We start from the raw sequence: 26,642 nt of genomic DNA, 5'->3' as shown, positions 1-26,642 counted from the left end.
AAACATAATGGATGGATTGATCTATCCCAGTACAGGAATCATAGTGAAATCTTTCCAGGTGAACAAACGTAAAATTTCTTTTAAAAATATGTTTTGCCTCGAAAGCACATATTTAGTGATACAGGGGCAGAGAGAAGGGACTGACACACAGTGTGTGACTTTAAGAATTTTTCTTCCAAATTCACGAAATCTCAAAAGCCTGGTCACACCCCATGTGTTAACTGTGTTTGGGGAATTTAAAACCTCCTATTAAAGTTATATATCCCTCCCGCTCGCAGGAGGCGTTCTGAGTTCGTACTGTCAAACTCTGGTTCACCTGCCTCTCCTTCGCAGCCCACTGCCCCTCCTCCTCCTCCTCCACCATCTCCTTCCTTATCCATGATTTCTGCCCACTGTCTTGAGCTCTGACAGCCTGTCATAACTCTGTCAGTCCGTTATAGCCTGTCATAGCATAATGACCCAACACTTCCAATGATTGGCAGGTGTTTTCCCTTACAGGCCAATGAAATAGAGGCTCGACGATGTGGTTTGATGCCCCGTTGCCTTGTTTCTGCGCTGACTGACAGGTGGATTCCCCCAACTACACAGCGGAAGGCCTGTTTGTTTGTTTATGGCCCGTTTAATTCCTCCCGTGTTTGAAAAACTATATACAGCAGCTGTCGGCTATATAGCCTCGGCTCCTTCGAGGCTGTGGCCAGGGTGATGGGACACAGTCTTTCTGGACTGCATGAGTGACAGGAGAAAGGTGTGGGAATGGGAAAAGAGGGAAAGGGAAGATAGGAGCTCGCCTGGAGGCAGCGGTGGAGCGATGAGGTTCTGAGAGGAAAGGGAGGGAGGGGGGGGGGGGCAGTGCGTCAGCCAGACAGTTGAGGAGAATCTCAAATATTGACCTTGGAAAACTACCTCTATGATAATAATTATCTTACTCTGCACCGTTCTCTTCCCCCCCCCCCCTCCCACCTCGTCGACTTTACTGTCTCTCTCCGCTTCCCCTCGTGCCTCTCTCTCTCTCTCTCTCTCTTTTCACGCACGTGTGTGTCCTTTGCTCTCGTAATCTTGGCGACCTCAGATAAAAGCCGCCCGGCTCTTTTTCTTCTCTTTGATACACATTAATCCCTATCATTGATTACAAACTTACAAGCTCAGGTCCAGCTTATCACAATAAGTGTAACAGTTCTGGTAAAAATCGGAGGCTTTAATGCACAGACGCAGCACACCAAAAAATCTTTACTGAAGCTTAAGCAGGTCAGAGTCTAATAAGCTGCGCAAACAGGGCGAAAAGGGCACAAGCACAAATCCCCCAAAAAGGAAAAAATTTGAGAACATCCAAGTCAAAAACGGAGAAATCAAACATAAGAGCCGTTTTCAGACGTGAACAGAAATTAAAATGACAATGGGGTCGTGACATTATCCGGACTCACCCCTTCAAATATGAAGAACGCAGCAGGAGATTGTGCCGGTCAAACGCATTCGTAACAGCAGGGAGATATTATTCAGGCGTCTGAGTAGAACATGGAGGAGTGAGGACATGGTGTATTGTATCCGCTGCAGAACCTGCTCCGGCCCTTAACACTAAAAGCTCTCGAATGTCGTTGTCTCTGTTGCCGTCCTCTACGCGTATGGCACCTCAGATTTATGCTTTTTTACAGTTTTGCGTCCGTTGCATGTTAGAAACAATTCTCCAGACATTCTCCAGATATTTTAATGGCAGAGAAAAAATGCTGAAGTCTACTGTGTGTCTGGAAGCAGTTTAGGAACATTTCTTAGAGAGCAATGCACGCTCTTGTGCTCAAACCTATACCCCTACCTGTGCACGACCACTTCACGGCCGAGTGTCACTCAAAATCAAGTCACACTCGCAGTTGTGAAGAGCACTTTTAATGAAGGAGGGGGGTATAAATGGATGATAAAATTATGCTCAGGTGCAGGTTCAATAACACTTGACAAAGAAAAAAAGAAAGAAAGTCCTAATTCTATACGTTGCTTCATAACTTCTCCTGTTGCAGACGCAATAATTAGTTTCGAACGGTCCATAATGTGGCGAACATCCTTAGGTATGTGTGAGATAGGAGCTAGTTTGGACAAGACAATCGGACAGAGCAGCATGAATAAGATTAAAGTATATAGGCAAAGGGATGACTATGAGGACCACCAGGGCCAGATACAGCAGGTGAACGGGTGCAGGTTAAGGAGGTCAGGGACAGGAAACATGTAAGAGCAGGAGAGTATTTCAAAATAAAGCAGGAAATGAAGGAAGCAGAAAAGAGACGAAGTGATAGTAAGCCCATGGCGCCTGCTGGAGCACCTGGTAGAGTGGGTGCCCCATGTACGGAGGCCGACGCCGGTTCGACTCCAACCCAGACACTTGCTGCGTGTCTTCCCCAGTCTCTCCTCGTTTCAGGCTTCTGCTGTCCTGTCAATAAACTCAATAACGCCTGAAACAATATCCATTCATCTATTATATACAGTACTTTTTTTGTCCTTTGAGGGGTAGAATTGACCATAACAGTCTGCATGTCATTGGACTTTGGGAGGAAGTCGGTGTGCTCGTGGAAATCCACGCTAACTCCACACAGGAAAACCCCGACCCAACCGGGGCTAGAATTTGGGAAACGAGGCGACAGTGCTAACTAATGCATAAGCCTTTACTATTGATACCTCACACACACTGTTCACTTGTGTATGTATACCATAATGATATATTTGAGAGGCATGGCTCATCTGTTATGGCTCCTCTGTTTTGAAACTGGGCTCCACCGTCTGGGATAACACCATGATGCTAGCTGCAGCTTGAAGGCAGAGCAGTACATCTACTCATTTAAATTGGTGCTAATGGTAGACTCTTTAAAAGTCAATTAATTGCCAGGGGCCAAACACACAGTGGCGGTTAATGCTGTCACAATGCTGAGGAGTAATTGGATGTGTTGGTGGGAGACTGTGTGAAGTGCAGTGTGTTCCTCTTGTGTGGGTGGCCACCTGCTTTGTGCCTCCTAGAGGGCTGTGTGTTGTCCAGTGGACGGTGTTTGTTTGTCGAGGCGAAGCATCATGGGAGAGCAGCACAATGGCCCGGATTCGGTCTGCGGTGTTTGTGGTGATGTGTCCACCTGCTTTGTTGTAAGAGAGTTTTATTTTTCACTTTTCTTCCTGTAATCATCTTTTCAGTACCCTGCCAGTGTTGAGTGTTTTTGAGTTTTTCCTCAGTTTGACATCCCCCCCGCCCCACCCTCTCAGTTCTTGTTCACCTTTTCATCCTCTTCCTCACTTCATCCTCTTCCTCACTTTATCCTCTTCCTCTGCGCGGCAGCGAGACGGGGGGAGAGGGAGGCCTGAGATCGATGTTGAGCCTGCGCACACGCAGACCGGCAGCGGGCTGAATCGGAGTGATCGATCAGCCACAGAGCGTTGACTGCTGGGCCTTTGTGGATGGAGATTATTTCTAAATTATTACAGGAGGCAGATGCTTGTCAGAAGATGCTCTCTGTCAAGGTTACACTGCCTCGGTGCCGCCCGCCGTTCTCCGCTCTCCCCCTCTGTCACACTTTTTGCTTTCTTCATCTTCTTAAAATCACCTACTTTCCCTATCTTTTATCTTTCTCCTCCAGCAAAGGTTTTTTTCCTCTGTATTTTTACATTTTCCACTCTGCTGTTTTGTTTCATCTGGCTGTTTTTTTTAGCAGCAGTAATGTTTAGTGTGATGTCGGTGAGATAAAAGCTGCACAGAGTATATACCGTTCAAGTAATGAGATACTGAAAATGCCATCTGGTAAATTGGCTTCATGCACACAGACCGAATGGGCCACACAGTATAATCTTTGACCAATGCTATTCTATAATGACACAGAATGTATCAGCAGCGTGTTTGAAGCTTTCTCGAAAATGGAACCATTCAAAATGAGGTATTTTCATTCGCTGCCCTTCAACAGCACGGAGCGGCTGTGTACTTTTTAAAAATAGATGCATGTCGGTGGCTTCTGTGCATCTTTGTGCTTGGTGTGTGCCGTGTGTGTGTGTGCGTTTGTGTGTGCTTTCTGGAGTGAATGAGTCTGTGCATCTGTGTTTAAAAATGATAATTTAAGTTGTAGACGTCTGGAGTATGTGTGTTTTCACGCTCGTTAGGCTGATTTAACTTGGTAACGCTCCCGTATTCGCCCTGGGCTGAGTGGGCTCTACCTCTTGTCGCCTCGTTCGTTTGTCCTCAGCATGACGCCGTCGTCGGGATTCAATTTTCTATCTGCAATTCTCCATCCAAATTTGGAAAGTGTTCCTCAGACGGTTTGAGAGATCTCTCTATTCACGCTAATGTATGTTGATGCAGTGTGTCAAAAGCCACGTCACTTAAAAGAAACTTCCTGGCAGTTCCTATTAAAAAGGAACAACCTGACCAAACATCATTAGCTCAGAGCATCAATTTGAGTTTAATCTTCTCGTGTCTAGCAGCAGTAAGAGTTCATGTTGTGCAAACTTCAAGCCAGTCCCCAAAAAAGAGAGAATATAATTACAAGCACAAGCTGACGTTTAATCTGTATTTCTTACTTAAAATTGCATAAATGTAAATTTTTTGGGATTAATTCATATCGTATGTCTTAAATCACCAACTTACATGTTTTCCAGCCGACATCATGGACAGAAGGGGGGGGGGGGGGGTGATTTGCAATCTCGGAGCACAGCGACTAGAGTCTGATTACCCTCTGGGTGCAACGGGCAATATTTTGGGGCTTCTGGTAGGAGTGGATTTCTGAGCCAAGACTCCATTTTCTTTTTGCCATACTCTGTCGAGCCCACACTAGGCACATAATAGCAATATTCTTGTAGATACTTTGGCTCCAGACGACATTGTGGATCATGCAGATGAATCAGAAAGCCGGTAGCCGATGCATCTCCATCAATGGGTTCCATCGTCTTTGCTCTCCATGTGGACTGTTTACCTGCAGGCGACCAGATCCTGCTCAAACGTGCCTGGTGAAACTGGAAACGGACACCAGAAGACCTCCGACTTCAAAGTCAATCATGTCAGGGACATGTATGGATTACATAGTATGCATCTTTGACCCACCAGTCCCCAATTAAAAATGCATCTAAGGTAAATAAAGCACAACAAGGACCAACTGCATCTCTGTGATCATTTTAGTTTCTCATTCGACTGGATTTTACCACATTACACATAAAAACACAATGAAACACTCACTATATTGTATCAGCACAAGATAAATACAGAGAAACTGTATTTTCACTCTGTCCGCATCTGACAGACATGATAAGAAAGCTGTGGGTTTATTCTTTTTTTTTGACAGAACGTAGAGAGAGCAAATCAGCGTCAATAGATTTTCAAATGAAATAGGACTGAGTGTACTCTCAGTCAGAATGGGCTTACACTTAAAAAAAAAACATCATGTCATTTTACAACCTGTATTTCTCTGTCAGTCCACTTTGACACATTATGTTATTACTAGTCAAAGCAATTCTGAGCCTCATCTGTGTTCTATTCAGAGAATCCTCTGTTTGAGTCATGAGCGTGAGGCATAGCGCACTGAGAAAACATTAGCATATTGCAACATGGTATCAAGCTAGCTACTGTCCATAGGATAACACTCTATTTAATATCTTAGTCACAGGTCAAACTGAATTCAAATTTGATCATTTGAAATCTCATGTCAAATTAATCTGATTAACGATTGTCTAATACAGTTTTTGCCATTAGAAATTAAATATTGGAAGTGGATTTAAAAACGCATATTATGAACTTGAATATGTGATGGGGCTGAGATAGTTTTTGACAACTGAACATTGTACATTTGTAGATGAATGTACACAAAAGGCTGATTCTTATACGTGTTGACATATAAATAGACAGGGAGGCATTAAAAGGGAGTTACTACAACAATGCTAATGATGTGTGTGAAGCATATCAAAATGGAGTCTGTCCGTAGTAATTGTGGGAGGGAGTTAAGGAATTGAGGTCCCCACCATATACAACATCGACCAATCAGGAGTCAGGAGTCTCAGCTGCCAATCATGATATTTTGCTTGTTTTTATAGCGTCAAATAAGTCATAAAAACCAAACTTACCGGAACACTAACACCTGGACAATCATCTGTGTGACGAGAACTACCTAAAGCGAAAGTACTTCGACTTTTTAGTTTGGCCCATTTCCCATTCACTAACCTGGAGGAGGCGTTGTTCATGATCAATACTGCATCCATCCACCAGGTGGCAAACAAGAAGCTTTGACTTCCCCTCTCGAAAGCCAGGATGCACTGTATAGTTATTTAAATGCCAGGGCACTTTGCTCCATTTATCTACATTAAAAACATCTCCTCAGAGAGAGAGAGAGAGAGAGAGAGAGAGACTGAAAAGAGCGAGTGTACGGTGGAAGGAGGAGGGGAGAGAAAGGAGAAGAAGAGAGGAATAGACGTCGAGAAATGTGGGAGAGCTCTGGATGGGGGATAGAAAGGGAGAGAGGCTGATGTGAAGAAGGGAAGTGAGAGGGATTAATTGTTCACCCAAGAGAGGGAGATAACATCAGATGTTTAAAAGCTGCCACAACTAATCCTGTCATTTCTTGGACTAGAATAATGAAAATGGAGAAACGATATCTCTTGGAGAACTGGAAACCAAGCTAATCTGTATGCCTGTAACGAGCACGCTTGTGATCGCTAAATGGTCCAAAGATTAAGGTTTATTTCTAGTAGCGTGGTGACATCTTGCAGTGTGATGGCCACGTAAAAAAAATATAATTTTATTAGATTTAATGTTGCTTTCTTTGTTGTCTTTTCCTTTTTATTCATTGTATTTATGTAATTATTCAAGATGCTTACTGTATTTACAGTAATGTAATTGTGTTGGTGAAGTATTTTGTTTTTTGCTTTATGCAAAACCAGAGATGTGAGTTTTAGAGGAACAGTGAGTTTGCATGTTTTAGTCAAAAATAGTTTTTTTAATCTAGACAATTTCCCAAAGCTTATGTCCATTTCTGACTGATTTCCTATCTGTCAGCAGGCATTTCCATCAACACCATTACAGAATGAAAATCATCTTATACACAGACTACACTTTAGGTTAATATCTATATAACATATTGCAAGTATATCCTATATTTTAGTCTGTGTCTTTGTCAGTTTTGTCTTTTGCCTATAATGTTAGGGAGCCGGACATTTAGGCCACGACAATATCCTGTTGCAAAGTGAACTCAAGTTCAACAGTTACATATGTCGGGGGGGTTTTGAGTGACTATGGATATCTCAAGCAAGTTTCTCCAACATCTCTCCATAGCCGAAATGAAATGTAGGAAAAACTAGTTATATGAGATGGGCTGAAACTTAAAAGGAAAACCCTCTGTCCTTTTTAAATCTGAGCAGAGTCCGTTCCTGGTGTTCTCCGCGGGGGGGGGGGGGCAGCTCTCTGCCCTACTTCTGCATGTGTTCGATCCTCCATCCAAGTCGTTCTCTTCCTTTGTGACCCACACCTGCTGTTCTCTCCATCATCGCTTCCACCCTCTGGTCCCGCGGCAGTCTCCTTCCTCCCCTGTCATATCTGTCATAGACGTTCAGTGGCAGGCGTTGCTCTAGGCTTCAAATTTAATTTGGTTTCAATCTGCTGTAATTGCTTTGAGAGACGGCCGTGTCTGCATTTTTTTCCCTCCTTTACGTCTGCTGGAATAGTGGAAAAGTGTGTGTGTGTGTGTTGGGTTTGTGTGTGTGTGTGTGTGTGTGTATGGATGAATATGACTGAAGGTGTGTACTTATGTGTGCACATGTGTGTAAATGCTGAACAAATGCCTGGCTACGCACTGTCATTGATACACTTTGTCAAACACCAGCTGCTGTCACTGGACTCTCTGGCACTTTGACAAGGCTTTTGTCAGACACCATACACTTTTCCCTTTGTAGCAGAAGAGACGGGAGAGTGCAAGGAGCGAGGTAAATCTGCAAAAATATCTTTTTGGGAGCACATCATGACATTTTAGTTGAATAATAACCCCTGCTACAAGCCCGGGATGTGTCACGCCTCTCATTATTCTATCTGCAATCTAGAGAGGGGAGGATAATTGAAGTAAAGGGCAAAACATAACCAGACAGTGAAAATAGACTGTTTGCCCTTGAACTGCTCAAAGTGCTGTGGTGAGCTGAGGTGAAAGGAACAGTGCTGAACTCATAGACTGAGATAATAAAGTGCACCTGTGTGTTTGGAAAAAAATCGGCCTCCGCCCTCCTCTTGTTGTTTTTCGTCTTTTCCCTCCGTTCCCCTCATGTCATGGCCAGTGTACATATTTTTTCCATTTGTTCACGTGTACTTTAACATAATCTCTGTGAGTCAAGGAGTTTTTGTGAAGATGCGACTCAAATACCAAGGGGCGGTGCAGAACACGCACATCGGCTCTCCGTCTTTGCGAGCGTTTGTGTATCACTCTCACCTCTGATCAAGGAGACGTACGCCCTGCATCTTGATGCCGGTCCGCTCCGCTCCTCCCCGCTCAGCGCCCTGAGAAGGCGGAAGGCACACACACACACACACACACACACGCACACACACACACACACACACCTGTACAGACGAAAAGAGCAGCCATGTGCTCTGCTTCTCTGGAATGTCACCGGGACGCTTTTATTGTGACTTCTTTATTTTTAGCCTGTACACCGGTTCCAGACGACAGGTATGCAATTTTCTCCCTCTCAGTCACCTGCGAGGATGTTGCCTTATGGGCTGCTGAGTAAACAACATGTCTCAATCTTTTATTATATATATATATATATAAATGGCGCCTTAAGGGCTCCTTTACTCTATCTCCGTTGTGTGGTCGATGGGAGGAAGAGCAGGAGAGGCAGCCGTTTGGGCATGTCTGTGAGACTCGGTCAGACGGTGGACTGTGAGCCCAACCAGCCAGACGCTCACATGTCACTGAGCTGATCCCGGGCCCATCGACACACGGCGCCACCTGCTCGCTCCCCCCGAGCCCCCCCCCCCCGTGTGTAGGCCGCTCAGTCAGTCCAGCAGTCGGAGCTGCAGATCTGAACTCTCTCGACTCCTGCTGTGACCTTCTTTGCCCCGTTTTAAAGTTGCTCTGGATATTTGCATCGTGACCTGTGCACACACACGGTTTAGCATTCACCTGCGCCCATGAGTAAACGATGCGATAGAGCTGTTTGTAGCATTTATCCCATAGGAGGTTTAATTGAATTTGCAGTGGTGGTTGCTTCAGTGAATGATAATGTGCAGTACAATGGTCTTTGGACCCCGTTCTGTGCTCTGATGAATCTTGCACGTAGCCTCAAAGGCTCTTCCCTTTACTGGGCTAAATGCATATTGTTTCTCAAAAGCAACAGAAAGGGCCCCAATTAGAAGAGGATTAATATTGTGTTTTTATAGAGGCACTAAAAAAGTCAGCCGAATATTAGATTAGCTCATTTGCTCCCTCGACACTGCCTCTAACATAATTGTATTTTGATTACGTCCATATTATATAAACTTAGAAGTAGAATGATTATTACACAAGGGCTCATGATCAAGGTCGATTATTTTCAGTGTGGCTCTGAAGCGCCATTGTGAGCGAGTGAGGCTGCGGCGGAGAGCGACTGTATTGTTCCAAAGTAAAGACAGCTGCCTTTTTTGTCTCATTGAACTAGACACAGACGCTTCCCGCACAATGCTGGCAATCTACTGTGGAAATATGCTGTTTTTTCTGGGCCTGTGGGGGGAGAGGAGAAAAGCTGCTGTTAGATTTCTTTTTATTTATTTCTTTGTTCAAAAAGCCGGTTGAGTCGCTGCCGTGGGAAGGTGACGGCTTTTTACGTCTTCCAAATCCATCTCCGTGGAAACAGCAGACGGAAGTCGGGAGCGTTTTGCTACGAGTGGAGGGGGGGGGGGGGGGGGGGGATGAGAAGAAAAAGAGGAAAGTGTTAACATTTCCGTTTTTGGTGGGGGAAGATTATAGGGGGTGGGGGGGGAGACAATGGCAGGGATTATCTCTGCACATGCTACAATAGCACTACACACACAGCCTCCTGCCACAGGGTGCTTTGGATCACAGAACAAAGACAGGGTCTCCCACCCATCAGTGCAGATCCTCTGTCAGAGTTAGCTAATAAGGACGACAATACCCAGCTGCCAGCAGCAAAGCAACCAGGGACCTGGAATTAGGGGTCATTATGTCCCCTCATTATGGACGTTTGCATTGTCGGACCCCTCTGCAGAGGAGAGTGTGTTCTCATTATCACCGTCCTCCTCACAGGATGTTCTGTCATCTCAGTCACTCCGCCGAGGCGAACGCGTAAAAACGCAGGCGATAAAAAAAAAAAAAAAAAAAACATGCCATAAGTTTTCAAGCTTCTTCCCATTTCACCCTGCATTACTCCTGGAGCTCTACACGCTCTGTGAAGTCAATTTAACTGTTTTCTGAAGTTGGTTTGTGACTGTGTTGTTGGAATTAATATGGAGTTGGAGGAGGGAGTAAGTTTGGGGGCAGTAAACTGAGACAGATGGAGAGAAATGGAGTACGGCATACGATGGCGGGATAAAACAGCCGAGTGAAGAGCGGGAGATAAAAGGATGGCGCGAGAATGAAAGGTGGTGGTGGCGGCGATGGTGGGTGTGGGGGGGGGGGGGGTCGATGGCGGCAAGGGTCTGAGGCGGCGTGAAAGCGAGTTTGTCTGTGATGTTTTTAAAATTCTGGAGTGGAAAGTCCCTCCATCTGTTATTGTGGGACGGTTCTGACTCAGTGATTTCTATGATTGGCCTTAATCCCGGCCGAGTGGAGAAGACAGAATGAAGAGCTTAAAGCAGACTGCTCTCACTCTGACAGGCTCCACCGGCTGCTGGGGCTCACTGACATGCTCAGTCTGCTGCCCCCTAATGGATCAACGGCTGCACGACACTGCACCTCTCCACAGCGCACTGAGCCGCGACACCCAATGCACTCGGATTTGAATGCTCCTCTGTGATGATCGTGACCACATTCCCCCGCGGATGCATCATCTCCATTACGCTGTCTTTACATAAACAGGTTATTGCTGATGTGTCTTGCTGATACTGCATGTGCCACCGGATGCATGTGATGTAGTTTAAGGAGAAGCTGCGTCTGGATATTTTATTCAGCAATGTGCCAAGAACCCCTCGAAAGCAGTTCTATATTTAGATATCCCTTTTCTTTTCACGCCCTAACGTTGTCACTGTTCGCTACGGCCAACGATAGTGAAATTTACTAAAGGTCCCCGCTGCTTGTGTGAGTCGCTGCGAGAAGGTTAAGTGACCACAGCAGAGTCATTTCACAGTCTTTTGGCCCCCGAGGTGGCCTAAGTGTTCCCAGGAACTGAGCTGAGGGGGTCATTATGGCCGTGGTGAGCACCTCCATCCAAGGCTGCAATCACATGCGCAGACCGTGTCCTGTTTTCCCGAGTGCCCTCTCACTCACACACGCACGCTGTTTGGCTCTTTTGGAGTGTCCCTCCAGATGACGAGAGAGGGACGCGTCAAGTGCCCTATAAGTTAATGCTTAGGGGAGGGGGCCCTAATGGGCTGCAGGCGGCCCCGGTGCCGAGTCGGCGCTCACCGCAGCATGGCGCTGTCAGTCCCTGGAGAGCTGTCACTCCCCGAGAAATAACATGACTTTGAGTGATTAAACCGCTCCCCTCTGCAACACGGCAAACTCAACAGTTATGAATATTAAAGATCCTAATCGCCTCATGCTGAGCTTTTCCTTTTCTTTCCTTTTCCCTTTTTTTTTTTTTCTTCGCTGCCGTCCTCTTGCTGTGTGAGGGATCACAGCTTTTCACCAGCAGGGTTCCATTACAGCTGAGACATCACTACGCCACACCGCCTGCTCTTCGGCTGTTTGTACAACAACACTGTCAACCAGCGCTGTTATGTACAGAGTTTGCATACACGACAGACTCCATTGATTGTTGTTTACGGCTGCAGACCCCGGTGCAGACACTCGCTCGCGCCACTATCCATTACAGAGCTGTGTTTATGGTTCTTCACCTTGCCTGAAGGCTCGGTGACAAATGGCTGCAGCATGTGACGCATTTTGTGTCAAGGTTACAACGGCAATCACATTGGAGGGTCCGGGCGCGTGCTGTGACTCCGCCAGTGTCTCCGTGGCCCCTATATACGCTGTAGTGTTATTTGCTGTGTTGTGTGGGCCTGTACTGAGCTTATCTGTGCTGTACTGTGCTGATCTCACTACGCTCATCCAGTGCTCTAAGCGGCTTGGGCTCCAGCCACTAGCATAGATGATATATCCCTGCCCCCCCTCCTTCCCACATCCCTCACTGTGATTCATTGGCTGTTTGTGTTGCCCATCCATCTGGGCCAACACAGAGGGGAAGGAGAGACACATGAAGACACATGGCTGTTTTGGAGCACGGGGACCCCATTAAGCTGCTCGCGAAGAGATAGGGTCCCAGAGAAATGGAGGCCTACTGGGAGCGGAGGGAGGAGGAAGAAGGTGGGGGGAGAGGCAGCAGGAGAAACGGAGAACGGAGAGAGAGAGAGAGAGAGCGGAAAAAAAAGGTGTGTGGGCCACTCAGAGGGAGAGAAATGGATTTTCTAAAGGGACAAAGTAGAGATTCCTACTGACAGATTAAATGCTGACAAAAAGACTGTGCCATGGGGATGAAAGGGGAGCGGGATCATAGATCAGGACGGAGAGATGAGAGAAGAAACCATGGAAAACTGTCTAAAGAGACAAATCTTGTATGTGAAACATGATATGGTTTTAATTTCCAGTGAGATTATTGCTCGGCCTAATTGAAAAAATGTGGGGTTGTTAGCTTCAGCGACAGATTACCAGTGAGGCGCTGCCCTTTGGCAAGGCTGACCCTCTTAAAACGAAAAGCCGCACAATAACTGTCTTTTCTAATGGACTCTCCGCTATTAATTTCAATGGACTAATTAGATCCACATTTCATTGTTTCAGCCGCCCATTGTCTCGTTACATAAGGAAATGAAAGAAATCGTATTATTGTTATTTAAGGCTTGTTCAGGTGATTAAAAGCACAACGCAACAGACACAGAGGAACAAATCTGATCCACATTTTTTGACACAAATTAGGTTTGTGTTAACACATCATGTACACACTCTGAATCACAATGCTGCACTCATGACCCTGTAGGACACATATAAGGACCAGGACTAATATTATGTGCCTGGTGTGTTTGTGTGTGTGTGTGTGTGTGTGTGTGTGTGTGTGTGTGTGTGTGATGTGAGGATGTGAAGCAGTGTCGGGAGTGGTAGATGTCTGCAGAGACGAGGTGGGCGGAGCTCCGTGTAGAAATAGGACAAGTTCCACTGTGATGAGAGTTTATGTCTGTAGTGTGTTTTGAGGAGATAAAAAGCCTCCCGTGGTCGACGGAGCGGGGGGTCTTCAGTGCCGCTGTAGCAGGGGTCTAAATAGGGTAAGTCATTTTAGAGCCCTGGGACTGAACGGCTGATCACACTATTCTGGGACAGGAGCACCAGCGCCCCCTAGAGGCCTGGGGAAACCTAGATAGAGTGGCACAGGAGGGAGAGGAGAAGGGGATGCACTCTGGGGAACGAGAGAAAGACTCGAAGGCTTCACCATATTTGCCACTTGGATGATTTGCTGTATGGGAAGAGATAAGCTACATCATGGTAAACGATGTTGGACTATTAAAACACATTTTCTATGACATCAGTGGGTCGTGCTGGCTGATGGTACTCACTGCATGAAGCTGGGACGGTAACCTGAAGCCCCCAGTTTGACAAAACCACACATTTTGAACAAAAGCAACTTTACTTCCTGTCTTTAATTAAATGGCTTCTGCTTATGGAGACTACCGTGTGGATGTAAAGATCATTCAGTGTGGTTTAGTTTCATAGTGTGGATCTTACGCTTGTTGACACTATGTCTCGTGCCTCTGACAGCTCAGCTCTCTGTCACACACATTTTACTCATCTCACCTCAGCAATCTGCAGCGACACTCTCTGCACATGGCCTTTAAATCTCCTTCATTTCATTCTGCATTTATGACAAATCATCTGATGTTGACTGGGATGTTTTTTAACTACCAATTCTATTACAGTAATTACCTGAATTTTGAAACGTTTGACAGTTTCTAACAGAATTTGAAAACTTGTGTTTAGGTTCACCATAAGGCTGTGTACAAGTATTTTTGAGCAAATGGTGTTTTTTGTGTTAGGTGCTTAATACCTCTGCTCTGCTTGTGTTAATAAGAAAGTTCGCCATGAGGATCAGGAATAAGTCACTGATCTAGATCATTGACTTCAGGCATATTTAGAACTGACCTCTGAGTGTGCGAAATTTTGTGGAGCTTGATTAAATCTAAGGTGAGTATTGGGCCTTGGCACTGGTATGTGCTCTACCAACTGAAGGTCCCCATTTGTTTTGTTTGCCGTCTGTCCGTCTGTTCATCCCTCTGTCTGCCTGTTTGTCTTCGACACAAATCAATGTCCTTCTGACTCCTGACACTCACTCTGCTGCTTTTGTGTTTCCCTACAGAAACTGGCCAGGGAGGCAGAGCAGCTGCAGAAGGAACACGTATGGCAAGATGGTGTGACGGTAAAGTAGGACACCCGCTCCTTTCCTCTCTTCTCCGAGACCTCTACTGTCTTTTCCTTTCCTTTTTCAGGCAAACTGGTTAATCCTCCCATCATCTGCCCATTCCAATTGTATTCCAATTCCCCCTCAGTTTAGTGATTTTACCCTTTTAATGACAATGTGATCAGCATCACGGAGACAATGTGGAAGGAGAATAATATTCAGGAATGCAGTGTACACGCACTATAACAGCTTACGTTATTTTCATGGGCCTCAGTATTATATGAGCAGCTTTCCCTCGGTTTAGTTTCACAGGACACAGCGTGTTGGACATTGTATTTACTTGCATTTGACCTTTAAAACGCTAGCGATCCACTCTTCAAATCTAAAAAGAGGAGAAATGGTATTACTCTGGTTTATGTGTTTTTGTCTGTGTGTGTTTGTGAGCCACCGTGCTCCACTGACTCACAAATTTGCAAACACTCAAACGCTCAACAAACATGCATGCATACTGATGCACACACACACACACACACACACAAACACATACTCATATAGCCTCACCCGACAGATACACATGCACATTCCCTACTGTCATATCCTCTGTCTCCAGGGAGACGAGCTCGCTGTCATGGTACACTTCCCACAAATGGATTTTTAACCCCGTGCCTCCTGGGGGATATTTGAGAAAAAGCTTTAACTGATTTAAAACGAATAATTATGAGCCCTACTTCCCCGCAAAGTCCATTTTTATTCATGGTTGCTTACACTCTGAAGCTGTAGTCTTGGGGTGGCTGGGCTGCACCCCTCCCTGCCTGCTGGTCTGGGGGGTGGGGGGGAGCTGCAGTGCAGTGAAAACAGTTGGAACATATCATACTGTCGCAACGCTGCAAATGTCGCCCCTTAATTAATAATGCATTGGAGCTGATTTCATTTGCCTTTATTATTAGGCCAGGTAATGAATCTCAGCAGGGGGGGGCTGGGAAACCATTAAAAACCCGGGAGGGGAGGGGTAGAGGTGGTAGCTACGCCACATTCTGACAAGAAGATGTTCCCTGTTTGAGGATTTGGTGCCTTCCTAATTTCTCTTTGGGTGAACACTGACTGACACTCTAATTAGATTAGGGCTGCATGCTCTTTGGGCAAATTAGGAGAAATGCGTTGCATCTTAAAGAGAAGTCTGTCAAATTAATAGAGAAGGTGTTTATGCATGAGAGACAGTGTGTTTTGATAGAATTTGTGTGTGTGTGTGTGTGTGTGCGAGAGTGTGCTGGAGTGCTCTGGCGGGAAAAGCATAATGTTGTTGGTATTTGTCGGCGATTGAGTATTTATTTGGATGTGTTTAATAACCGGGGGTTCTGTACCTGGCCCAACCCATCTGCCTGCCTCGCCAAACTGGTGACATCATAGAAACTGAATGACACGCCTGCTCCTCATAGCGGCTGCCATCACAGCTGTTACTGTAGCAATGGAAAGACCTCACTCGTTTTCTGTCTCTCTCTGCCCCTCACACACACACACACACACACACACACACACACACACACATTCCAGCCTGTTTCCCGGTTGAACCGCGGTGCCAGGTTTCTGACCATCCCGAGTGCCGGACATTATGGATGTCAAAATGTTGATTGTAACAACTGTTGTGATGGTCGTTCGGGGTTTTAAATCCATTGCAATGAAATGGTGTGTGAAATAGACATTAAAGTGTTGGATTGCCGCTGATTTCTCAAGGTCAGGTGCCCGTCCCCGTGTGACACTCAAGCGGCGTGTTGGCAAGAGACTCCTCACGAGGCAACGCAGGCATTTCAGCGGCGCTTTGCAAACCTCTCAGGGCCGAAGAAGAAGCAGCAACTTCACAGCCAAGTATCAGAAGTCTCTTTGTTTTGTAAAGTGAACATTGGCAGCTAGAGAGCAACAGCATTAAACTCATTTCAATTTTTTTCCAGAAACAACTCTGGGTCCTACAGTTATGTGTATATATATATTATGCTTCTTATGTCTCTGCTTGCAATTTAAATATATAATATAAAATGTGTTGATTTAGTTGTTGATTTGCCATATAGAAACTCAAAGCACATCTCTCCAGGTGTTTTTTTTACCTGGCATGTACCAGTTAAAAATACTGTTAAATGTTAAATATTGTAAGCTACACTGACTGTTGTAAAGTCCAGTTTGGCTCAACAGTCACTGATCTCATGTCACAGGTAACGATCGGTGGTATTGAACCAGTCTTGGATTTATTTAACTGATTGATTGAAGTTGACTGAAGCTGACAAGTCTTAGAAATTATTGTATTTATGTCCCTTTTGAATATTGAATGCAGTCATGCAGACTGACCTTTAAAAATGTAGTGTCTAGAAAAGAGCAGGCTTTAGTAATTAAGTAATATATGTTAACTAATATCTGATCACCTTTGGAAGGAGAATTACAATTTTAAAAAGACATCAATAAAAGTAAATTAAAAACTAATTTAACCAAGTTCCCAACTCTTCCAACAATAGATTTAAAAGTGAACTTCTGAGTTCCGGCACAGTTGAGGTGATCTGATTTTAAAAAAAGGCTCACAATCATGTTACCTTATATACAGACCAACACCTACCTGACGTAACAGAGGCTATAGAGCTGAAGTCAAAGTTCTGTTAGTGAAGTTTTTAGACCGAAGTTGCTGCTATTTGTTTTTGTGGATATCACCTCCATTACATCTGTTACATATATATACATAGAGAGAGAGGCTTGCTGTGTGTCCCTGGTTTGTTGGACAATATTTTGTGGTCGAGTTTTGAAGGGAAAACTAAACCAAATAAGATTCATGCACCACATGCCACTTGTGATACTTCCAGCTGGAACCAGCTTATTGTGCTTGGCAAGCTTTAACGTGATTCATTACAACTTGATGACGAATAAACAGTTTGGGTTGCCCAAATGTAATTTGTTATCCAAGATAAACATTTTTGGTAATTCTTGAAGATATTTACTAATATAAATCCAGTTAAATGGCATGGTGACACCTGAAATGTCATCTCAGATACATGATATTAAAAACGAATTGAAAGGCCCGTTTGAAGATATCTATATATATTATTACGAGTTTTCAAAAAAAATCCACGAATCCTTTAATAAAATCTCAAGGATCGGAGCGGGTTGCCATTTTGCAGGACCTTTAAAAAACGAAACAAAAGGTGCTTCTTCTATGTCTCTGCATGCAATGTCAATGTGTGATAAATGGTGAGCTTGACCTAGTTTAGCTCAGGTCATGCATGTGTGTGGGTTTAGTGAGTGTGACTAATGCTGAGGGTTTACTAGTTTGTAATACTGTAGTGAGGCTATCTTTTCAAAAGGACGGCACCATCTAAATCCTGACAGTTTCATAACGGCTACTGCTTCCATACATTATCCATGGAATCAGTTATATTCTGTGTTGCATGCAATGTTTGTTATTATCTGAAACCGCTACTTTCAAGTCAAGGTTCTGGCTTTCCATCCTCCAATGTTTCTGTTTTTGTTCCTGACTCTGTTCAGCTCAGTGAAAACCCCTCCAAACTAGCTGGTGAACATAGGGAGACACTCAACAGCTCAAGAGCCAGTAGTTTGCCTCAGGAGTCAGTGAAAACAACAGAGCAGGTGCTGGACGTCTTTTTGCAGGTGGCCTGTAACGCAACTAGCAATAAATACTAATGGTGCCTTGTGTTCGTTGGATGTGGAATTGGGCAACTGTATAACTGTCCACTATACTTACTAAAACTAAAATCATTGCAAGTTTAAAGATTTATTTTCATATCTTTAGCTCATATTGATCCATTCATTAAGCTATGAATGGATTACCACAGCCTCCGTATGGTGGCCCTAAAGTGCCACAATTAAAAACCAATGAAAAAAATGACTCGATAATATTTATTTAAACAAAAAGATGAAAACATAAATGTGGAAATACATGAATAGCATTCCCATCCCCAAACTGCATTCGTGTATTTATGTTTTTATTTTTAAATTTGTCAGTTTCAGTTCTGCATATTTTCAATCTGATCATAGGGATGTAAAAAATATCATCGACACCTTTTGTTCGTCTCATTTGTTTCCCCAGCCCAAACCAAATTATGCTAACTTCACAAAACAGTCAATAATATCAATGATCATTTACTAATGAAATATAATCAGCAGCGTTTTTTTTTAATATCAATCAGTTGTTTAACCACTCACCTCTCATCACACAGAGAAAGATGCTAATGACCAGGGACAGCTGACACAAAGTGCAACACGTTGGAACAGAGATTGGACGTAACAAAGCAAAAAAAGCACAGAGATTGTGTAGATCGGAGGAAGACGTGTACTTTCCATCAGATTGTGATGTGGCAGCTGCTGTACGTTTGAAATGCATTAGTGCTAATAGCTGGGCCATTAGGGGGAGAGAGAGGCACTCTGTTGGGTTGCCATGATGAAACCAGGGAGAAGGGAGGGCTGACAAAGCAGAGGCACGGAGATGGAGAAGAGGTGTAAGTGAGAAAGCAAGTGAGTGAGAGAAGAAGGTATAAGAGATGGAGGAGGGGGGTGGGGGGGGGAAAGGACGGGAAACAGAGATGGAGCCATCTTCCAGGCCATTTACTGCAATCATCACTCTCTAATCAATCAAGCCTTTCATCATAGGACAACACAATTTCTCCTTTTCTTTCTCTTCTCCTCGCTCGGCCTCTTTCTCTCCTCGGCTCCTCTCAGCCACCCACTCTCACAACACAATGCTGCTCATGTGCCCTCCTGCTCTCCGCACATGTATGTTCATCTGTGCCTTTCTAATACCTACACAAAGTATTCATACAGTGTGCGTCCTCCAGTAATTGCATTTACCTTCCTGCTGTATCTTCTCTGAAATGCTTTGAGTTGTATTCTGTACATTTTACCATAGAAGCTCAATGGCATGTACGTTTAGTTGACATTTCAGATACATTCACAGCCCTTAAATCACTATCGGTCCCTCGCTAACGCAAAACATAACAAAGATGCAGTCTGATGACACCGTGAAGCAGTGTGGGATCATGGGAGTTGTTGTCTTTGATCACAGGAAACACAGACGTGACACAATTAAAACGTGACCACAATTTAATTTGGGATTTCTCTTGGTTTGAACAGTGTGGGAAACATTTTGGACAGTTCCAAGTTCATAGGTACACGGAATAAATGACATAGGTCTGGGTACTTTTTGACATTTAAATGAAGAATTGTTATTTATATCTTCCAAGTGGCAGGGGCGGGAGTCGCAAGGGTCCGTTCACTTGGCCAAGTTCGGCTCCTTTCATAAGGCCTCTATTGAGATAATTGGCCCTTCAGAGGAAATGAGTGAAAGTCATTGTTGCAACGCTCAGACCAGCCTTCAGCCCCATTAGCCACAGAACACATTAGTTTTATGAGGGCTGACATGCACAGATTCATATTCAGATCAAAATAGACGTAAAGCGAGGCCTGACTTTCTCTCAACATGTTAATATCTGTTATTTCTCATATTTCTTTGCCTTTCGAAAAAGGTTTCAAAACCTAGATTTCCATCCAACCAGGGTGCATTGCACCATTAGTGCTTCACATCCATCATAGCCTGTGTTTGCAGATATTCCTGGAATACAGATTTTTTTGCATTGCTTTTTGCTAACAATATTTATGCTGAACCTGTAGGAGAATATTCCTCGAGCAATAATTGCCAAACTAGGATGGGTACTGGTTTTTCTATTTAATCCACTGACCATGGGGATGATTTCTTCCTCTGCTGACTTTCCTGAGATGCACTATTTATCTTTTTTTTAAAAGAAAGATTTTCTTCTCGTGTCAGCAAAACAACCATTAAAACTCAAAATGGCTTCCATACCCGGGGTGTGAGAGTGGGAGGGGAGGGGGCTTAGCTATGTGACTTCTTTATAAATGCATGCGCGGGGCCTTTTTATTCCAAAACACTGATAAGCACAGCCACATTGTCTAATCACAAATAAACGGCATCTATTTTCATTGTGAGCTGTTTTTTTCCTTTTTACTACCTTATGGCTGCGCTGAGACAGAGCGCTCGCAGCCTGCCGAGCACGTAATGGAACTCATAAACAGTGTTATCACTGAATCCTGAGCCATGGAAACGGACTTCCATCTGCTCGCCACTGGAAGGGATAGAAATGAGGGGGGGGGGGGGGGGGGGGGTTGCATGTGTGTGTGTGGGGAGAGAAATTCCTACACAGTGCACAATATAGGCCGAGTCCCCTCCCCATCAAATGTATCTGATGAGGTTGGGCCGAGCAGCTGCCAAAACACACACACACACACACACACACACACACACACACAGACCCACACCAACGAGAGGAAGGTGACTTGTGGTGGGCACGTTTGTGTGGATGACGCCGTGTTAGGCAATTGATCGGCTTGTGTTATGGTCAATACAAACTCCACCTTAAATTCCCATTTGGACCGCAGCGTCCATGTGCCAGTCGTCCCCCCCCCCCGCACGGTGCCATCCCTCGCTTCGGTGCTGCGCCGCTTTGATCCGGCTCGTTGTTGCTGTGGTGACCGACTGCTTGGTGATTTCAGCTCCTTGATTGCAGCCCGCTGTAATTTGTGTAAGTGGTTCTCTCCGAGGTAGAAACGTCCTTTTCTTTCTTTTTCCCCCCACTTCCATTTCCTTTGACTCTCTACCTCTCCTATGTTTTTTCTTTTCTTCCCACATGTCATTTCATAATGTTTCTCTGCTGCTTCCAGAGAGGCCTCTCAAAAACCCATGACTTAGAACAGAAGAAGCAGCAAAGAACAGGAGCAGGAATCGAGACACACGGCGCAGAGGGGCAGAAAAGTTCAGGTGTGCCTGTGCGGCTTCAGTGGGCAAGAGTTTGGCCGACTGTAATGCAGCATGCTTACCGGGGGGGCTGAGAGGGAGGCCCCCCATGTCTAAATCCCACTGATCGATTCTCCTGCCTCACAGGAGATGGGAATCAATAGTGAGAGAAATCCAGCGAGCCACACTGCAGACCTGGATTTTCCCATTTCAACACATGGCTAACACCCATGAAATGTTATTTTAAAGGCTAAAGCTGACGCCTCTTTGCCCTCAGGTCCGAGCAGGATCAAGAAAAGCCAAGCAAAAATATTTTCATGATATTTGTGATTATGAAATATGTCATGTATACTTTCTCGAGTTAACTATTTAAAAAAAAAAAATGTAAATGTATAACATAGGTCAGCTCATTTTTAAGACATCTGCAGTCCTACACAGACTTATTTATTTGATTTGTCTCGATTGAATTGTCTGTCAGAGAAGCACACATTCCCTGTCTGAGGTTCTTCTCTGGGGATGATGCACAAGGTGTGGCTCTGCAGCCTTTAAGCAGAGACGCCTGTTTGGGTTTTCGTGTTTTATTGCTCGCTGTATTCTGTCCCTGTCGTCCTTGGCCGCTGCCTGCAGATAACTCAAAGTAGGGCCCCCTTTGTCATTTGAATTTGCAAATCATCGCAAGGGACAGCAAGGCATCTGATGGAAATGATTACGGGCACAGAAATAACAGGTTTCTTTTGTCCGGGGTTGATTGTTGATTGGCCACTCTCGGTCCGGCCCTGACTGAGGGGATGGCGTCTTCAGGACTCTGAGGACCTGCGATGGTAAAATGGCGGAAAAAGATGAGCGAAATGAAAAGCCCTCCCAAGGAGATGTGGAGTGTCGTAACAAGCTGCGTCGTGGTTGGACAGGGAGGTTCACACTGATATGGTATTCCCAGCTATGAATGCTGTAAAAAAGGCTATTTGCTTTATCAGCTTCCCCTGGAATCCAATGATGGCATTAAAAATCGCCATGACCTGTTTATCTTATTTGTCCTTATTTGGTGTTGCAGCGCCTCTTCCCTGCTTCCTCTCTGATGATCAGATTGAGTTCTTGTTTGGGAGATGTTGGCATGCGTCTGTCATGTTGGATAGGCTTTTTATCTGGCCCTGTGTCCATGCATTGTGGTGATGCTATCGGTGTTAAAACCTGCTCCTCAACAGAGCCCTGTCAGCCAACAATGCAGAGCGGCATTACCCAGAGTGCAGGAGGACAAAGCCTCCTCTCCTTATCGCAGGCCTGGAATATCCACAGACTGATTTAACTGCTTTTTACCAAGGGGAAGTGTCAGGCTCTGAAAGAAAGAGACGGCACAGAAGAGGAAAAATGGGATTCTGTGACCTGCAGGATGTTTACAAAGAAAGATTTAAAGCGAAGAAATTGCAGATTCATGGGGCCAAATTGGGGGCATGAAATTAAACCATGGAGTGTGTAACCTTAATATTTTTCAAATTATGTATTTTTAATTTAGACTTCTCCCATCCTCAATTGTTCGCCCTGTTTCTCTCCTCCCCTCGCTCCCTCTATCTGGTGGTTTGCCGCCTATCTGAGTGAGAGTCTTTGAAGTGAGCGTGCAGTTCGCAGGAGTTCATGGCGCTCTGTCTGATGAGGAGCAAGACATTGATGAGATGTGCATGGAGAATGTCATTCACTTTGCTGAATTTGCACTGTGTATTGGAGCTTTAATCTGGGGGCACATTTGTTTATTGGCATACAAATGAACATCTGCATGGAGCTATGCTTGGACGCCGTGGTCTCAGCGGCCCCCTAATCGCTTAAAAGCCTGGGGATGCGGAGCATGCCAATGAGAGAGCGAGGGAGAGGGAGGCAGCCCCGCCCAAGGCCTCCGTCATGCACTCCTTTATCTGAGTTTCACTCTCGCCCAATGGCTCGCTGAGCTCCCCCCCTCGCTCTCGCTTTCTTCCAGGCCATCAGTTTAGTTTCCAGTTTGCTGGTTGACTCTCTATTGACTTGACATTATGAATAGGCCTTTTTTTATTGTAACCCTGTGGTTGAGACCAGAAAACAGACAAAACCTCAAACACGCAACGTAGGAGGCCTGCTCAGGAAGAACTATAACTAAGCCTCATTTGTTATGTGATGTGACAGTGAAAAAATACCTTCTGAGGATAGGACCAGGAGACGGTGACCATTAAATCTGTAGCTTTCCAATAATCAACTGCAACAACTTAGATACTCTTTCATTGTTTAGTTTAATTTGTTTGGTACATAATTATTTGTGTGTAGCTTTGCACCAATAATCTTGTAATCTTTGCTGGATTTATATTGCTCCTGTAACAAATTTATATGCTAAGATAATCAAGTGCTTGCTTTGTCAAATATTGTGTAAACTAAAACTACTGAAGTATAAAACAACAGAACTTGATTGATGTTATAGTTTCATTATTTAGAGAGGAGTTTAATTAACTTACAACTATTTTGATTGGAGTAACCCCTCTGCCAATAAATCACAATACAATTTGACAGCACCCCAAAGTTTCAAGAATATGCACTGGGGAGTTAAAACTTCATGACCCCTCACAGAAGAAGTGAATACCAGGGAACGCCCTGTGTGAAGGAGCTTCTTTTTCTTGCGTAAACTTGTTAACAAACAAGCATCTAAACCAACCAACAACAAATAGACAGTAAAAGCTTTGCCCTTATTCTCAAATGTTTTTTTCTGCAGTTCTGTGAATCGGTCTTGTACCTGCCCCAGTAATTGATTTAACATTCCTTTCATCAAAACCGCACGACCAAAGAACCAGTTTTCATATTTAATCCACAGGCAACCTCTGCAGTTCAAGATCAAAGTTCTTCAACAAGGGTTCTTAGATTTCCCTACATGTCTATGATTAATTCACCTCTGCTTGAAAACCGTATTTCACGAGCTCACCTTTTCACCCGTGTACGAATCCGTGGGTCTCATAAACGAAAGGAAGTGAGCCAAACTAATTAGTTTCTCATTGTGTTTTTGTAATTTTCATTCTAATGTCACTCCTATCAGCATGTATGCCCTAGTAGTCTATATGTTTCCTATGCGTTTCAGTCTGCAGAAGAAATTGGAAGTCAGTCATCTATTACTTAATGCAACTGTGTGTGTGTGTGTGTGTGTGTGTGTGTGTGTGTGTGTGTGTGTGTGTGTTGGGTACGTGCACTGGAGTTTACCGTATGTGCTCGGCCTGGAAGATTGCATTCCTCCGGTAATGGGACAGGTCTCAGCAGCTAATAAGGCCTGGTGTTTATCTAGTTTGAATGTGTTGCGTTCACGGCATCTGGAGCACGCTGTGGAAATAGAGAGATGGAAGGAGAGATGGGCAGAGACAGGAGGAGCGACTGGAGTGTGGGAGATAAGAAAAGGAGTTCAAATGTATACAGCTCCGTAACAGGTTTGCTACTTTAAATAAGCACTTCTCATCTGCAGCCAAATTACATTGTTTAGATTTTCTTTCTTCATTCTGGTTGGAAAGTGAGCTGCGTGTGCGTGTGTGTGTGTGTGTGTACCTTATTGGCTGTTGTGCGTGGGTTAATGAAGAGCAGTGAATGAAATCCTTTATTGTGTTTGATATAATGTCAGCTTCCATTAGGGAAACTGGTGCCGGGAATGATTGCTAGACTATCGGGGGCCAGGAGAGAGAGAGAGAGAGAGAGAGTGTGTGGAAGACGGTGTGTGTGTCTGTGTGTGTGTTTGTTCCTCCATGCCTGTGTGCACACCCTAGGGTACGGCTCAGGCACCGAGTGTGTTCTGTAATTATAAAATCATTAGCAGGTGTCCAGAGGAGATATGAATATGACTGTAATCTGTCCCCACCCATGATGGAGCACTTGTCTCACACTCAAATGTCACCCCGTCGCAGCCGACCCACTGTGAGAGCTCACAGATTCCAATTCCAAACACTTAGACCCGGCGTCCACAATCAGTCAGGGGATGTACCCCTACCTACGACAGTGTTTGGTATTTAGCAGCCGTTTTTCAATCCTCTGTTTCACTGTCATCCATCTTCACTTATCAATTTGGGCTTTACATGCTTTTGACCGAGCAAAGAGGAGTTAGAAAGTTACAATGTTTGCTACCGCAGCTAAAGATGAGCCCGAAATAACTTGCAGCACGTCCCAATGACATGAAGCACACGCTGGCAGGAGAACGACTTCTTAGTTTCGACGGACTGACAGACGACCGAAGGATCAGCGGGCCTGTGTCGGGTCAGACGCTGTAGCCGTGGCGAGGGGAGACAAAGTCACATTGTGATCCAGAGCGGAGGGGCGGTTTCCATGGCAACACTAGGCATCTAACCTACGTGCTGTTGCTTTTGCTGAAATCTGAAATTGGCGAGGGGAGGCTGGCGTTGAGGATAGAGAGATTGGGGGAGATGAAGATAAGACAGGGCGGGGAGGAGAGGAGGAGGCAGATCGAGATAAGGAGCGAGGAGAGGAGGGAGGGAGTGGAGGAGATGAGCGCGGGGTGATTGATGTAGGGGAGGGGCTGGAGATCATCACCTGACCTCAGTGTTTGTCTCCTGTTTGGAATTTGTTGGTCCACTCAGCATGATAGATTCAATTTACTGATAGCACTTTGTGTCAGTGGGAATTTCTCAGACGGTGTGTTTCTGTGTGTGTGCGTCTGTTGTGTGAGCGTGGACCCACAGCTCTCTATAGCTCTCACACCCTCTCTCTATAAAGTGTATACTTACCGAATATTGGTATCTGTATCCACAGGGATTATGTATTATGCATTGATCAAACACGACATTTGAACCGCCTGCCGAAAATCGTGCCGGTCCACCTTGTGTCACCAAAGCCCACCAGGGCATGGTGGACTGGCAGTGTAGCTGACAGAGGCCACTGCCATCAGGGAATACGTTAGCATGAACGGATGTGTTCTCGGCCTGATTTAACAATGTCAAAACATTCAGCCGCAGGATGTACCAGCAGATAATCTCTTCCCCAGGTAAAAGACACATACCCTAACACGTCTTTTAAGGCGTCCTGTTTTGGCTCAGGTCACGGTCAACGACACGACGCACAAAGTCGTTTTTGTCGACAAGTAAGAAAAGAACGAAGATTTGGATTGTTGCCTTTTTAAAGACCAGTCACATGACGGTAAAAGACAAGCCAGTGTGCCGAGATTACAGCTGTGAACATGCAGCCGAACTGGATTAGCTGCGAAGACAAAAGGGTGGATTATTGATGTGACACAGGTTATTGAAAAAAAAAAAAAAAAACGATGTAAAAGCAATTTTCCGTTATTCTCTCTGTCCTTCTGTGACACAACATAACACCCAACACATTCTGA

The 26,642-nt window shown here is 44.8% G+C and overlaps 1 protein-coding gene across 1 annotated transcript in view; it reads left to right on the top strand.

The window, feature by feature from the left end:
- cacna2d2a (calcium channel, voltage-dependent, alpha 2/delta subunit 2a) overlaps positions 1-26,642 on the top strand; it is a 144,618-nt gene that overhangs the window by 56,937 nt on the left and 61,039 nt on the right. The window contains exon 4 of the mRNA XM_062404065.1: positions 14,476-14,535. Within this exon, the coding sequence (XP_062260049.1) occupies positions 14,476-14,535 (60 nt within the window). The remainder of the gene's footprint in view (positions 1-14,475; positions 14,536-26,642) is intronic.

This window comes from Platichthys flesus, chromosome 2 (assembly GCF_949316205.1).
Source record: "Platichthys flesus chromosome 2, fPlaFle2.1, whole genome shotgun sequence".
NCBI classification, from domain to species: Eukaryota; Metazoa; Chordata; class Actinopteri; order Pleuronectiformes; family Pleuronectidae; genus Platichthys; species Platichthys flesus.
Note: the sequence above shows the minus strand (reverse complement) of the source record. Positions and strands in the feature narration are given on the sequence as shown.